This window comes from Penicillium pulvis (assembly GCF_028828015.1).
Source record: "Penicillium pulvis strain IBT 33274 chromosome Unknown scaffold_8_segment0_segment0, whole genome shotgun sequence".
In the NCBI taxonomy this organism is placed as follows: domain Eukaryota; kingdom Fungi; phylum Ascomycota; class Eurotiomycetes; order Eurotiales; family Aspergillaceae; genus Penicillium; species Penicillium pulvis.
Window position 1 is genome coordinate 1,556,999 of NW_026643080.1, and position 13,952 is coordinate 1,570,950.

Sequence of the window (13,952 nt, forward strand, 5' to 3'; positions counted from 1 at the left end):
CACCAGTCGCGTGTCCAAGGCGCGATGGCTGCAACGCTCAACCGGGGAATCGCCGTGATCTCTGGGGGAAGCGCGGCAAACAATCTGGTCGACGTGTTCGACGCAATCCGCGCCAGCAAAAACTGCCCACTAAGCTATATCATTCCCATCAGCGATAATGGAGGCTCCTCTTCCGAGTTGATTAGGATATTTGGAGGGCCGGGCATTGGCGATGTTCGAAGTAAGCGACTGGCACGCGACACTATTCGACCAAGTTTTGCTAATGCTGATTAGGTAGATTGGTTCGCTTGATTCCGGACTTACCAGTTAATCCAGAACGGATGGCCATCAAGACCCTGTTTAATCATCGTCTGCCCGCGGAAGCAGCTGCGGCATCCCTTGAATGGCTCTCCATCGTGGACGGCACATCTGGCCTGTGGATCTCTATCACGCCGGCAAAGAAGGAGTTAATTCGATCTTTCTTCAACATGTTGAATTTGGAGATTCTCAAACGAGCCAGACCACCATCGTCGACTTTTGACTTCACCTCGGCTAGCGTGGGCAACCTGTTTTTAACCGGAGCGCGGATATTCAGTGGGAGCTTTGAGAGCGCCATTTATCTTCTCGGGAGTATATGTGGTGTGCAGTCAGATATTGTACGGGTCATTCCGGCGATCAACTCGAATTTTTCTCACCATATATCTGCTACCCTCATCGACGGAACTGTGATTGTTGGACAGAACAGCATTTCGCATCCGAGTGAAGCAACCGCACTCGGGAATGTCCAAAGTGCTAGACGTCCCAGTCTTCTCCTCGCTGACGGGGATGACCTCGAAGACACTGATCTCTCCGATACTTCGGACCCGGTCTCATACGAGGAAGATCATCTTCCTGGCTCCCTTGCCACGTTGCGAAATAAGAACATCGCGTTCAGCAAAACCAAGAACGAAGAATTACCATGTCGCATCAGCCGTATTTGGTACATTAATCCCTACGGTCAAGAGATCCGACCACCGGCAAACCCACGCGTTCTGGAAGCACTGAATGACGCACAAGCTATTGTATACAGCATCGGCTCTCTTTATACCTCTATCATTCCTGCTATTATCCTTCGCGGCGTAGGAAAGAGTATTGTGAACAGCCCGGCACGTCACAAGATCCTTATCCTTAACGGCTCATTAGACCGAGAGACCGGTCCCCCATCTCAATCATTTTTGGCATCTGATTTCGTCGAGGCTATTGCACGTGCCGGCGAAGAAAGTCGTGGGAGACGTCCTGAAAGGTTTCCACCACTGCAAGGCGTCCATGACTCGGCTTCATCCCCGGCCACTATTCGACCATATAGTGCGATCCCGTACACTTCTTATGTCACGCATATTCTTCACCTGGATGGACCAGGAACCCCCAAGTTGACAGGGAGAGGCTGGCTCAGATGGGGATTGAGACACTGCGTCTATACGGACGGAAGGTTACTACCAAGCACAAAGATGAAGAAGTTGTTGTTGGCATGCAATACGACTCGAATGCGTTGATTCAAGCTCTCGAAGTTGTGTTGGGAAAGAAAGGAGATGCAATGGTGCGAGGGGGAGTGGATGGTGGCTTATGGAGAAGAAACACTCTTGATCCAGGCAAACGGGACAAAAGATAAATTTGATATAATTGATCAGGGTTAGTATTACTCTTTTATTAAATGAGACACATTAAAGAAACATGCCTGGTAACTTGAAACATTTATAAATGTGGTTCGCCATCAACAACCTTGAACGTTGTGGAGCGCAAGTCTAGACTTGTTAGGCCTAGCTGCCTCCCCCACATTGCGTTCTCAACCACCGAGTCATATTTTGCCCTAACCCCCACGCAACGAACGATCGAGACAGAAAATTTCTCCGAGCATATAACATCTCATTGTGTAAGCATCCCTCGTTCCATTGCCACGCCAGACCGCCGCTCGAGGCGCCCAATCGTCCATTATTATGAAGTCAATAGCCCCACAAAAGCAGGAGACAAGCTTCGCTGGCACATCAGTGATCGGCACGGGAGGTGACTCCGGGCATGGATGGGGGTTTGCTCGGCAATGCTTGATCTTGAATACGATGCGTGTGATCATCAGCACCCGCCCCGAGGATGAAGGGGTTGCGGCGATCGTAGCCTTGAGAGCAGACACTACAGTCCAAATTAATAGCCCTATTGGCGAATTGGATTTTTCTGACTTGGTTCTTGACGACTACCAATCTGGGCTTCGTTTTATCCAAAGGGTGTCGGAAGAGGTGTCGGAACTTCCTATGCTTCTCTGCAATGGCGGTACTAATTCGTTTCTTTATAAATTTAGCAAACGTGGCCACGGACGAATCATGCGAGGTATGATCTATACCTACTGGATTTCCAAATGCTCTGTCGCTTATATACTTGTACCTCACAATTTGCAGTCAACCTGTATGTTCTTTTTCTAGCTACTGGCAGCATTGCACTATTCTTGACTGGGTTGAATGGAAAGAATCACATTGAGAGCTTCTGGAATGATATTCTCGAGGATATAATCAAAGCAAACCTAGAGTTGCAAGATATTTCTTACCATAAATCAACCTAGCAATCGGGGGGGGGGGGGACGTATAAGGGCATGTCAAATGCACATACTATCAATGGGGCCCTCCAGACCCTTACCCCCTCGGTAATGTTTGTGCCGAGCAGTGACGGAGGAATTTGCGGAGAAGCAGATTTGCGGGGAAATGATACATTGATTTCAAGGGACTAATATCGCTTGCCGGAATCGCGGGGCTTCCAAAGCCACCGGAGTGCTTCGTGCGCCGATCTTAGATTCTTTTAAACGGCGAATTTCCCACCAATGACTCAAAGCCGGAATGTTTTTCTCAATTACCTACAAACAAACAAGTGCGGAGATTGAGCTTTCGTGCTAGAAAATGCCGAGCAATTTTATCGTGCATTTGCGCACGTCCTTTATTTCTAACTAATGGAAACCTATATGTAGCAGGCACTGGAAGTAGGTCTTTCCCCTGCAGGTTACGAATCAAGTGTACCACCCATTGATTAAATCCAATATGCGTCACGCATTTTGGCTTAACCTCCTCCTGGGAGTCTGCTCCCTTGCTTCCCCAGCCCAAGCAGAAACATGCTGGCGAAATACAACCTGCTCCGGCCCCACGAAAGCTGCCTTCAGTGGTGTTTGGGATAAAAATATATACGCGCCATCTTCTCGAACAGTTAAACCTGTGTCAACGCTCTCCGATCTGAAGAATGACGCTACTACCAATTCCGCCAAACCTGCGACGGCAACACTCCATGGCAATGGCTCCCTTGTCGTGTTCGACTTCGGAAAAGAAGTAGGTGGCATCATGCACATCGAATACACCTCCACCGGCAGCGGTGCTTTGGGAATCGCTTTCACAGAAGCATTAAACTGGATCGGAGAGAACTCAGATGATTCAAACAGTCTGTGGCATGATGGTTGTTTGTACGACAATTTTACGTCCGCTGGCTCACATTCTTATGTGATGCCGCTCCCAAAGCTGCGTGGTGGATTCCGGTATTTGACCCTCTTCTTGATCACGGACGATGCGTCAACAGTCAAGATTGAGGATATGGATCTTGAATTGGCTTTCCACCCGACGTGGTCAAATTTGCAGGCATACCAGGGCTACTTTCACTGCAGTGATGAGCTTCTGAATCGGATTTGGTATAGTGGTGCATATACTCTGCAAACGAATCAGGTTCCTGTGGATACTGGACGTATTACCTCTGGTGTCACTTCTGGATGGCTGAATAACGGGACTCTGGGTCCCGGAGACACGATCATTGTTGATGGTGCTAAGCGCGATCGTGCCGTGTGGCCTGGTGATATGGGCATCGCTGTTCCGTCGACAATGGTTAGTCTCGGCGATTTGGATAGTGTCATGAATGCACTGCAGATCATGTACAACACTCAGGTGAATACGCTTTGCTCTGATATTTGAATTTTTCTAACGATTTTGAGTAGGACAAAACAACAGGTGCTTTTGATGAGTCCGGACCACCGCTCAGCCAGACTGGGTCGGATACTTATCATATGTGGTCTATGATCGGTACTTACAACTATGTTTTGTACACAAACAACACGGAATTCTTGCTGGAGAACTGGGCTGGCTACCAGCTTGCTATGGACTACATTTATGGCAAGGTGACCTATGCCAGTGGACTCCTGGATGTCACTGGCATTCGTGACTGGGCTCGCTGGCAGCAGGGGTATAACAACACAGAAGCACAGATGATGTAAGTCGTACCGCTCGATCTGTCTTTGCTCGTCTATCCCTCATTCTCCTGAATATCGCTGACTGATTGCTTCATAGTCTCTACCACACCTTGAAAACCGGATCATCCCTTGCCACCTGGGCCGGAGATACGACAGGTCTTTCCAGCACCTGGGACTCTCGCGCGGAGAAACTGAAAGAAGCCATCAACACCTACTGCTGGGATGAATCTTACGGGGCATTCAAAGACAACGCGACTGACACTGACCTTCACCCCCAAGACGCCAATAGTATGGCCGTGCTATTTGGAGTTGTTGACTCGGACCGTGCGGGAAAGATCTCCAACAACCTGCTGAAGAATTGGACACCAATCGGACCCAATTCTCCCGAGCTACCAGACAATATCTGTCCCTTCATAACTTCCTTCGAGATTCAGAGTCACTTCCTCGTTCAAAAGCCATCTAGGGCCTTGGACCTCATTCGTCGCACCTGGGGCTGGTACATCAACAATCCTAATGGAACCGAGTCGACTGTCATTGAGGGATATCTGGTCAATGGTACATTCGGATACCGTGGTAGTCGTGGATACTATTATGATACTTCATACGTCTCTCACGCTCACGGCTGGTCGTCTGGTCCGACATCCGCGTTGACGAACTACATTGTTGGTCTTTCGGTTACATCGCAGTTAGGGCTGACCTGGGATCTTTCCCCCCAATTTGGAGACCTTGAGTTCGCGGAGGCTGGCTTTGTCACTGATCTTGGAAAGTTCCAAGCATCGTGGACTAAGTCATCTGCTGGGTACACATTGGATTTCTCGGTTCCGAAGGGGACCACTGGAAATGTTACTCTTCCGTATGTCACTTCGTCTAAGAAGCCTTCGATTACCCTCAATGGTGCCTCAGTGAAGAAAAATGTGGTGTATGCGGATAGCACGGCGACATTTGTCGTTGGAGGTGGTTCTCACAAGATCGTTGTGAAATGATCTTCCGAATTAGGATATAGTCTGATATAAATGAAAGATCTCTCACCAACACCATAAAACGGTATATTTTTGTGTAATTCCAAGTCTGAAAGCTTGGCAATATTTGATGTTTATGATAATGTCGATCCTCATAGGTGGGTTCATATAGATCGAGACCGGTCACGTGTATCCCCACACCCGAGGCCCGTCTCCGGATCAAGCAACACATCTCCAAACTGCAATTCTCCGAATAGCGACAACAATGACGTCTTCAATTCGCACAGCGCCCTGGCGCACATGCCAGTCCTTAACCCGCCAAACTCTCCGCGCTCCATCCAATACCCGCCACATCTCCACGACGAACTGCCTCCGATCAATCAAAAATGGTGCCACCAACCCTCTCCGTTCCCGCGCCGCCGAAAGCCCCAAGGTTGAAGATGCCAAGTACCGAAGGTCTGTTGTCTGGTCTGCAGCTGGAATTGTGGCCAGCGCAGCGGCTATGTATGGAGTGGTCAAGCTGGATCTGTTTGGCCTGGAACAACTCGAGGCCGGAAAGAACGACACCGCGTCGAAGCCTCACGAAGCTACAGTCGCAACATCAGAAAGCCGCGCTATGAAGATGGACGGACCTCCTGGATTCCCGGCTGACGGTGGCCCTTCTGTGATTCCTCTTCACGGCCAGGATAATGTCGACCAAATCGAGACCGGCACCAGCTCTGTTCCTCATTTCCCTACCACCATTCGCTTACCGTCGATTACTGGAACGGAGAACAAGAAACCTGGAGATGAGCTGTCAACGTCTGATGGAGACGAATACCAGCTATTGGGATTAGGCATTCGCACTGTATCATTCTTGTCGATTCAGGTGTATGTTGTTGGACTATATGTTGCCAAGTCGGATATCACAGAGCTGCAGCAACGTCTCGTGCACACAGCAGTTCATCCACCTGTCTCAGACGATGTCGCGGCTGTCTCCGGGGTTGGTGCTGAAGCCGCTACGTCACTGGTATCCCCGGAGCGCCAGCAGCTTAGAGAGCTGCTTATGGATCCCGAGCACGGTGATGCGGCCTGGACAGCTCTGATCAAGGAGAATGGCATCCGAACTGCCTTCCGAATTGTGCCTACGCGCAACACTGACTTTTTGCACCTTCGTGATGCCTGGGTCCGTGGTATCACCGCCCGCGCGCAGATGAACAAGTCTGCTTCCGGATCGGAATCACAGGATATGGCCTTTGGGTCCGCGATCAATGAATTCAAAGCCATCGTTGGTGGTGGCCAAGCTAAGAATGTCAACAAGGGCCAGGCTGTGGTTCTTCTGCGCAATGCCCATGGTGCCCTTGATGCGCTCTTCCAGCCTGATCCTAAGGCGACCCACTGGATGGGTCGTGTCAACGATGAGCGGATTAGCCGATTCGTGTGGCTCAACTACCTGGCTGGAAAGAAGGTTTCCAGTGAGGGTGCACGGAAGAGCATCGTCGATGGGCTCATGACTGTTGTTGAGCGGCCTGTCGGAACCGTCACGCAGAGAGTCGTTTAACTTGTGGAATAGTCTTGTACTTTTAGGATCATTCTTGTTTTCATACTTTGGCTTTATACAATTTCCACAACTCTCATCTACCACACGGCATCTATCTCTTTTATCCTTGCCCTAGACCTTGACCGATCTCACCGGAGGGCATATGGAGTTCACTAGTGATCCATAGCTTCGTAACAAAAAGGAAAGGAAAAAGAAAAAGAAACAATGCAATTGACGACAGTGAGGATTGAACCCGGGATCTTTCGATTACGATGGCAGTCTCTTTATAGCCATCCCAAATGTCGAAGTACTTCCTCTGAATATCTTCACGATGCGGCTCAATAGCCGCAATATTCCCCAAGCTTCGACCAAACATTTGCTTCTTTTTTTATCGACCATCAAAAAAAGAAGTATCTGCTATGATACAGGGATGTTTCAAAGATTTTCGCAAATTCTCTCGTACCGACCGATAGCGAACCCACGGAATCGTAGCATATGTGCCAGGACCAGGGAGGCGCCATCGCGGACGAATGTCAAGCTTGTACCCAACCACTGCAGATGGCCAGATATAGATCGAAACCCAGATAAGCACACCAGAGATCCTGGCCCAGTTGAGTGGACGTGCTTATCCCGCTTGACCACGAGAGTCTGTTAATGATTTGGAGGGGACAAGTGCTATAAGTACCTCCGTTGCTTCCTAGTCTTCACTTCCTCTTAACGATTTCCCTAGTCTCTAGTTTCCTTCCCCTTCCACTTTCTAATTCCGTCTTCCATGAAGCTATTCCCAATTCTCCAACCCGCTTCTACTTTCCCTTCCGTGTTCCTCACGAAGGCATTCCCAATCCCCTAATCCCCAAGGTCCCTTTCACTTCCTATTTCCCTTTTTCTCCATGAAACCATTCCCAGCCCCCCAACACCCTTTTACTAATTCTTTCCCTTCCCCTCTTTCTCCAACGAGCTATTGACTCCCCAACCCTTCAATCTGCTTACTCCGTATACGCACGATAAAAGGCAACCCCCTTCTCCGTACAGAAGTCCATCGCAATTCCTTGTCCAACAAAATAAACATACCCCTCCTTCATCTCAATCGTCTGATTGCCCGGAATCTTCATAGACCCACAACCCTTCGTCACAATCATCAAACTGGGCCCAAGAATCGCCTTATGCGTCTCCTTCTCGCCAGCACCAAGACAAGTACAAAGCATATTGAACTCCTCAATCGGAGGCGCAATCACATCCGTCTTACCATGCATCCCCTTGTCACTCTTCTGCCTCGGCAAAAGTGCATCTCTCGCATTATGAGGCACAAACGTCAACGCCTGCCCGAAAAGATCAACGCTATCCCGTTCCGTCTTCGGACAAAATCCCGAATTGATGACATTGTCTGATCGCGCCATACACTCCACAATATCGCCTTCCAGATACGCGTGGATACTGTCTGCTGGAACGAAGACCGAATCCCCTGGTCCGAGGGTCATATAATTCATCAGGATGGCTGCAACAAGGTTTCCGTTATCGCTTGGTGCGTACTGCTTGCTCAGTCGAACTAGAAGACCTGGGATATACGGATCGCATCCGAAGTGGGACTCGGGGATGCTTTGCAAGTTTTTGATTGTTGAAGTTACCGTCTCTGGCGATGCCTTCAACATCGACATACAAATCTTCCGCAACGTCTCATCGTTGAAGCCTGTGGATGCTGGTACGAATTGCCTCAATGGTTCCAGTTTGCACAGTGCTTGAATATCTTCCAAGGGCTTCCAGCCCGCGAAGAGCTCAAATTTCGAGAGTGCAACGGCTATCTCGGGCTTGTGCATGGTGTCACCGAATTTCTCAGGATTCTTTTGGTGGAGTTTTTTTGCCAGTGACATGTCTGGATGAATCTGGAGCGGCAGTGCTTTCGAGAAAGATAAAATCTTTGGTTTTCATCAGCTGTCGCATCGAGTATAATGATTGATGTACTCTACCTTTGGCAGGAATGGAATCTCTGCTCCCCATCGATCCAGAACTGACTTGCCCACTAGCTGTGGGTTCTTCTTCAGATATTCCCCCAGTGGCTCTCCGGTCGAAAGGAGGTGTGACGGGTTGGATGGATAAGTACCCATCCACATCTAGACACAAATAGGTTAGATTGATTGAAAGGCAAAGGCATGATATAGGGCATCTACCTCGGAGTAGGTTTGGTTCTCGTCAATGGGCGCACTTCCGGGTGTTTTGGACCACAAATGGGCCACCATGGAGTCTTTGCCTTTCTTTCCCCAAGGATCATTCTGTTTTATCCTTGTTTGTTAGCGACTGGTGGGGGCATAGAAGCGAAGATACATGCCTTGACACCACATCGCAGTTGAACAACTGCGGCCACCATGACGGATAGTTTCAAAGGTGAATGAGCTTAAAGTCGGAAGTGTTTTGATTTTTAGCAATTGAGAAGATAGAGGGCAGACATTTTGAATGTCCCTCCCCAAAATTTGACCCTGAATGGGCAAATCGGCCAGACGTCGGCATGCCGTCATTCCCACCGCGAAGCCATTGGCATCTACTTAAATTTCGGTATTCAATCCGTCCACACAAATCTCCACTGTGCCATTGCTTTGATTGAGTCAGATTGACATCACTAACGCCTGATGCTACGATATGTTTACATCCAGTCATTGCTCCCTTCGCACCCCTTACGGCGCTTCTCCCAAGTCCGGGAACTTCGTAGGACTACGTCCCGATCGCGGCCAGACTTTTCGATTATACCTGAGCAGGCTCGAAGTCTTAGACTTGATATAACATCAGAAACGCTCTTAATGGCAATGAGCTAAGCTTTCTCCCTGCTTCTGACAAGACATCTCGAAGAAGCACCAAGCCTCCGCTTGCAAATCGTCTCTGGCGGCTAGATGACTTTGCCCGGCGTCCTTGTCTTTTCACGGCTTTAAGATTAAGTAATTGTGTTTCCATGTCTGTTCGATAGAGTCTCAATTTGATTGATGAGGACAGTTAGTAGAAGGGTTGCAATGCTTTCAAATAATTGTGTTTCTGCGGGACGGTGCGGATGAGATGATCTCTTACCCACTTTCTAGTTCAATAGCAAGTTACTGAATCATCTTTTTCCCGATGTCCTTTTGCTTGCAGTCACATTACTTAATCTCAGATCGATGTATTATATCTTCGTGGCATTTTTGGGTTCCAGTGTGGTCGCTAATGTCGGGAGTGGGGTGGTCCACGATATATATTCTGGTGTGAGGTTCTTGAATTTACTCGATCACTACATTATCAGGCCCATGGGTTGAAATTCGTTTTGAACATGAAACGTTCAATTAGATGACATCTAGAGCACTGACGCATTATGAACGGAACGGCAACACCATTAAAAATATAGTTGTACAGTGATAGCTGCAAGAAACTTCCGATCAGGGAGGACAATGGCTGCCGAGTCAAGTGTTAGTCCTAACAGGCAACAGGAATTGTCTCCTTTGCCCTCAGCCTTTCAACTCTCAAATTCTTTCCTGATTGAAATCCTACTGATGTCTACTCTAATTCAGGTAAGTTCACCTCACTTCCCCGATCTCAGCATCTAATGTCGTGACTATAAAAGCCTCCTTCTCGCCCTTTTCTTCTTTCTATCTTTATCATCCCTCACAAATATGATACAAGTGAACCTCAAAGGTTCGCTTCCAAAAAAGCCTTCTAGGAAGAAAAATTCAACTCCATGAAAGGTTCCTGAAGTGAAGGCTATGGCGACATGAGAGCATTTTTTCATCTGCATTGAAGCCATGTTGCTCCTTTCAGGAAAGCTCCGCTGGGGAAATGGTCTTGATCCGTTTACATGCCTGGTGAATCGTTTACTACGAATTTCTCAGGAGCTGCTTAGAATTGACAGCCCCCCTATGGTTCTTTATCGACCGTATCTTGCGATACTCGCGTGGACAATCGGTGAATTGAAGGTTCCAGGGGTTGCGACATTTAGGACCTGTTTACTGGCATGAATCATCCGGAAGCACCTGCGCAAGACAGGCGAAGGTCAACAGCATAAAAAAACAAGTAGGTTTACTTCCTCATACTTCTCTTACGCTTCATACCAACTGACTATTCTATTCTGGAAGGGGAGATAGAAAAGAAACGCCAGGAAGCTTCTGTCGGCGTTTACTGCCCAACCCTGCTCCCGCAGGGTCTCTGTAAAAAGGTTTCCATAAGCCATTGGAGGCCCGACCGTCCTTCAACGAACATGGTGAGGCCCGAAGGCGTTAATCAGAGTCTTCGAAGGAATTCCGACTACCCTCTGTGGTATGGGGCCATGGTGGACCGACTAAAAGCTACGCAGGATTGCCGAGGAATGTTCCAATAGAGGACTCTTCACCCTTCGGAAGGCACAGAACGGAAATGTTACAGCCACGCATACGACCTTGTATTCCAATCTGTCTACCTTAGAACGAAGCGCCCCCATGGACATCCCACGATCGATTTCAGAGATTGGCGGGCTTATACTATCAGTTCGTTATTCGGAGGTATGAACAGCGCTATTTCCGGGGTATCCGTGCTGCAACCTATCCGACCATTGAATCAGGTGATGAGAGGATGCACATACGAAAGCACCTCATTGAGACGCGGTTCGCCAACCGACGCACAATTGGATGCAGGCTCAACGCTGCCCAAATAGGGACCTATGAAATTGGACAGTATCTACACTAGGTGAAGCCAGAATGCAAAATTTTAGTACTGTCCAGCTTTCCAAGCAGCATAGACTTGTTCAACAATTGGCAAAATATAGCTAGAAAAGAATCGGAAAACAGGATAGAGTATAGTCTAGAAGTGAAAGGAGTATCAACGAAAGAAAGAAAGCACTATGTTCAGGGAGCGCGGAAGATGGGAAAAGCGTTGGCTAAATTGTTGAGTAGGCCCAATTGACTGCTTGGCTGATGTTCACTCTAGAGCTAGTGCGAGCTGTGGAGTGGCTTAGGAGCGCCACAAGCACCAAAGTCACCTGGAGTAGGCATCACAGTCTCCCACTCGGTCACGGTGACGGTGGGGGTGACGGTGACAACTACGGCAGGGGTCGAAGGAGTGACCTTGGGGGTGGATGATGTGACTGGAGTTGGGGTGGGTGTGGACGAGGTCACAGGAGTGGGAGTGGGAGTGGGAGTAGACGAAGTGGTCTCAACTGTGGTGAACGCGGTGAGGGTGGTGGTAGAGGTCGAGTGAGAGGTAGTCTCGATCGAAGTCGGAGTCGCGGAGGTAGTCGGAACGGCGGTCGAGGTAGCCTCGGCGACTTCAACGACCACGGAAGAGCTCGAGGAAGAAGAGCTGGAGGACTCGACTTCGGAGTCTGCATCAGCACCAACATCGATCGAGATGGATACAGATGCAGAGACCTCAGTCTCGGAGGAGGAAATGGTCGAGGTCGACTCGGAGACAGAGGTCGAGGTAGAGGCGGCAACGACAAACGTAGTGGTCGAGGTGGAGGCAGCCTCGGTCGTGGAGGTGGAAGACTCGGACGAGGAAGACTCCGATGAAGAAGAGGATGAGGAAGAGCTGGAAGAAGATCCGGAGACGGAGATGTAGGCGCTACCGACAGAGTTGGCGACGCTGTCGGTAAGCATGAAGTCGTTGGCACAGTAGAAGAACGAGTAGCGAGCAACAGCGGACTTGGTCTCGAGCCACTCGCTAGCCTCCTTCACGAAAGTAGCAGCGGTGGTGAGATCGGTGATACCGGACTCATCAGTATCCAGACCAAACTCGGTGACCCAGACCTCGGAGATGGAGTACTCCTCGGCAACTGTGATAGCCTCGTTGACGAAGGTCTTGAGCTCAGCGATGTCACCGCCATACCAATGAACAGCAAGAGCGGAGATCTCGCAGTCTGTGCACTCGCTCAAGAAAGAAGACATCCAAGACAGACCTTCACCATCGGTGGTGGACGAAGTAACAGCGGGACTAACCAATGTGGCCTCGCTGGAGTAGATGGTGAGGTACTCCTTATAGTATGTAGCAGCATCGGAGTAGCTGATATCGGCTTGGGAGGACGAATCGGGCTCGTTGAAACCCATCAGATGGGTGCTGCCGTCGGCAAGGGCAGTCTTAACGGCGGCAGTCCAGTAGTCCGTATAGGTGGAGCTCGAACCCCACAGCATGGGCACGTACTCAACACCGGAGGGGATATCACCATTAATGGTACTTCCCCAGTTGTAGGCCCAGGAGATAACGCTAGAGCTGTCGGTCAAAGCGGAGACGAGAGTCGCATCGTTGTAAGCAGCACCGCGCTTGGTCGAGGTGCCGGATCGCTTCTGCACGGTCGATTTGTGCGCATGCGAGTGGCCATGGGGATGGGCAGCAGCGCCGGCGACCAAAAGGCCGGCAGTCAAAAACTTGGAAAACGAAGCCATTGTCCAGGCTCTTGGTTGCAGTATTGGTTATCGGTTCGATTTGGCTAAGGCGAATTTAAATGAGCGATAGAGTCTACTAGAACGTAGAAATGAATGACTTGGTGCCAAAGGGCTCCTGTCGAAAAGGAATGGATACTTCTGCGCACAGCACGGAAGGTTGGAAGAAAGGATATCGAACGAAGATACAAAAGTTGAAACAAGGGGAAGGCCTCGCTAGATAGGCATATTGGGCTAAAGCCGTTGCGTACGCCGCCCATTAGACTATACTCCAAGCGAAAGTGCTCGGGCGACCATTCCCCTTTCGCCCCAAAACGAGGTGGGCTGCCAATCGTGAGCTATCAAGTGGAATTGTCCGAAGACTCGTCCAAACGGGTGATTGGCGGATCGTCAGTAGTCAATTTCGAGGTGGAAATGGCAGGAAGCCACTGCCGAGTAGCCATTGGGCGCCGCCACGAAACGTGAAAATCTAGGCGTACGTGTATCGGGCTCGAGCGTAGAGGGGCCAATTAGTGCTTGATCTAGTCTACGGTCGGTCATTATCTCCCGGGAATGAGCGGTGTTGCTTGTCCTGCGTTTAGGGCTGAAATTTGCGTCCCGATGCATCAGAAGCTAGAACTTTCATGAAGCTTTTCATGGCTGTCCAGGGGGGCTTGAGCTTACCACTGTGAAGCACTTGGTGGTACGATCCACTATGAAAATTCAAATTCGCAGCCATATTTCTGCCTGGGTGTTTTCGCTGCCTTTCTTTTTCCCTCGACATGAGCCACAAATATGGGCTGAGAGAGTGGGGCCGTATTTCCAAGAGATTTAGCTTACGTAGACTCTTAAACACCTCGTGGAAAGCTTGGCCTGTACGCATCGGTAGCAGATCGCCCAAATATACACGCCAT

At 49.5% G+C, this 13,952-nt stretch overlaps 6 protein-coding genes across 6 annotated transcripts; 4 read left to right on the plus strand and 2 right to left on the minus strand.

Moving 5' to 3' along the window:
* Positions 1-24: 24 nt before the first annotated feature.
* On the plus strand, positions 25-1,627 carry N7503_009993 (gluconeogenesis factor YvcK family protein; the record flags this gene model as incomplete). Its single annotated transcript, XM_057069539.1, has 3 exons — positions 25-220; positions 274-1,333; positions 1,378-1,627. The coding sequence occupies 3 exons, from the start codon at positions 25-27 to the stop codon at positions 1,625-1,627; spliced, it is 1,506 nt and encodes a 501-aa protein (XP_056916150.1).
* Positions 1,628-1,952: 325 nt separating this feature from the next.
* On the plus strand, positions 1,953-2,566 carry N7503_009994 (carbonyl reductase; the record flags this gene model as incomplete). Its single annotated transcript, XM_057069540.1, has 2 exons — positions 1,953-2,337; positions 2,430-2,566. The coding sequence occupies 2 exons, from the start codon at positions 1,953-1,955 to the stop codon at positions 2,564-2,566; spliced, it is 522 nt and encodes a 173-aa protein (XP_056916151.1).
* A 469-nt stretch (positions 2,567-3,035) lies between these two features.
* N7503_009995 (putative alpha-L-rhamnosidase B) lies at positions 3,036-5,205 on the plus strand (the record flags this gene model as incomplete). The annotated part of the gene is made up of 3 exons (XM_057069541.1): positions 3,036-3,920; positions 3,971-4,242; positions 4,320-5,205. The coding sequence occupies 3 exons, from the start codon at positions 3,036-3,038 to the stop codon at positions 5,203-5,205; spliced, it is 2,043 nt and encodes a 680-aa protein (XP_056916152.1).
* A 241-nt stretch (positions 5,206-5,446) lies between these two features.
* N7503_009996 (chalcone isomerase domain-containing protein) lies at positions 5,447-6,721 on the plus strand (the record flags this gene model as incomplete). The annotated part of the gene is made up of 1 exon (XM_057069542.1): positions 5,447-6,721. One exon carries the CDS (start codon positions 5,447-5,449, stop codon positions 6,719-6,721), a length of 1,275 nt encoding a protein of 424 aa, XP_056916153.1.
* A 965-nt stretch (positions 6,722-7,686) lies between these two features.
* N7503_009997 (class I mannose-6-phosphate isomerase) lies at positions 7,687-9,062 on the minus strand (the record flags this gene model as incomplete). The annotated part of the gene is made up of 4 exons (XM_057069543.1): positions 7,687-8,613; positions 8,665-8,808; positions 8,866-8,967; positions 9,024-9,062. 4 exons carry the CDS (start codon positions 9,060-9,062, stop codon positions 7,687-7,689), a joined length of 1,212 nt encoding a protein of 403 aa, XP_056916154.1.
* Positions 9,063-11,613: 2,551 nt separating this feature from the next.
* On the minus strand, positions 11,614-13,062 carry N7503_009998 (glycoside hydrolase family protein; the record flags this gene model as incomplete). Its single annotated transcript, XM_057069544.1, has 1 exon — positions 11,614-13,062. The coding sequence occupies one exon, from the start codon at positions 13,060-13,062 to the stop codon at positions 11,614-11,616; it is 1,449 nt and encodes a 482-aa protein (XP_056916155.1).
* Between the last annotated feature and the right edge of the window lie 890 nt (positions 13,063-13,952).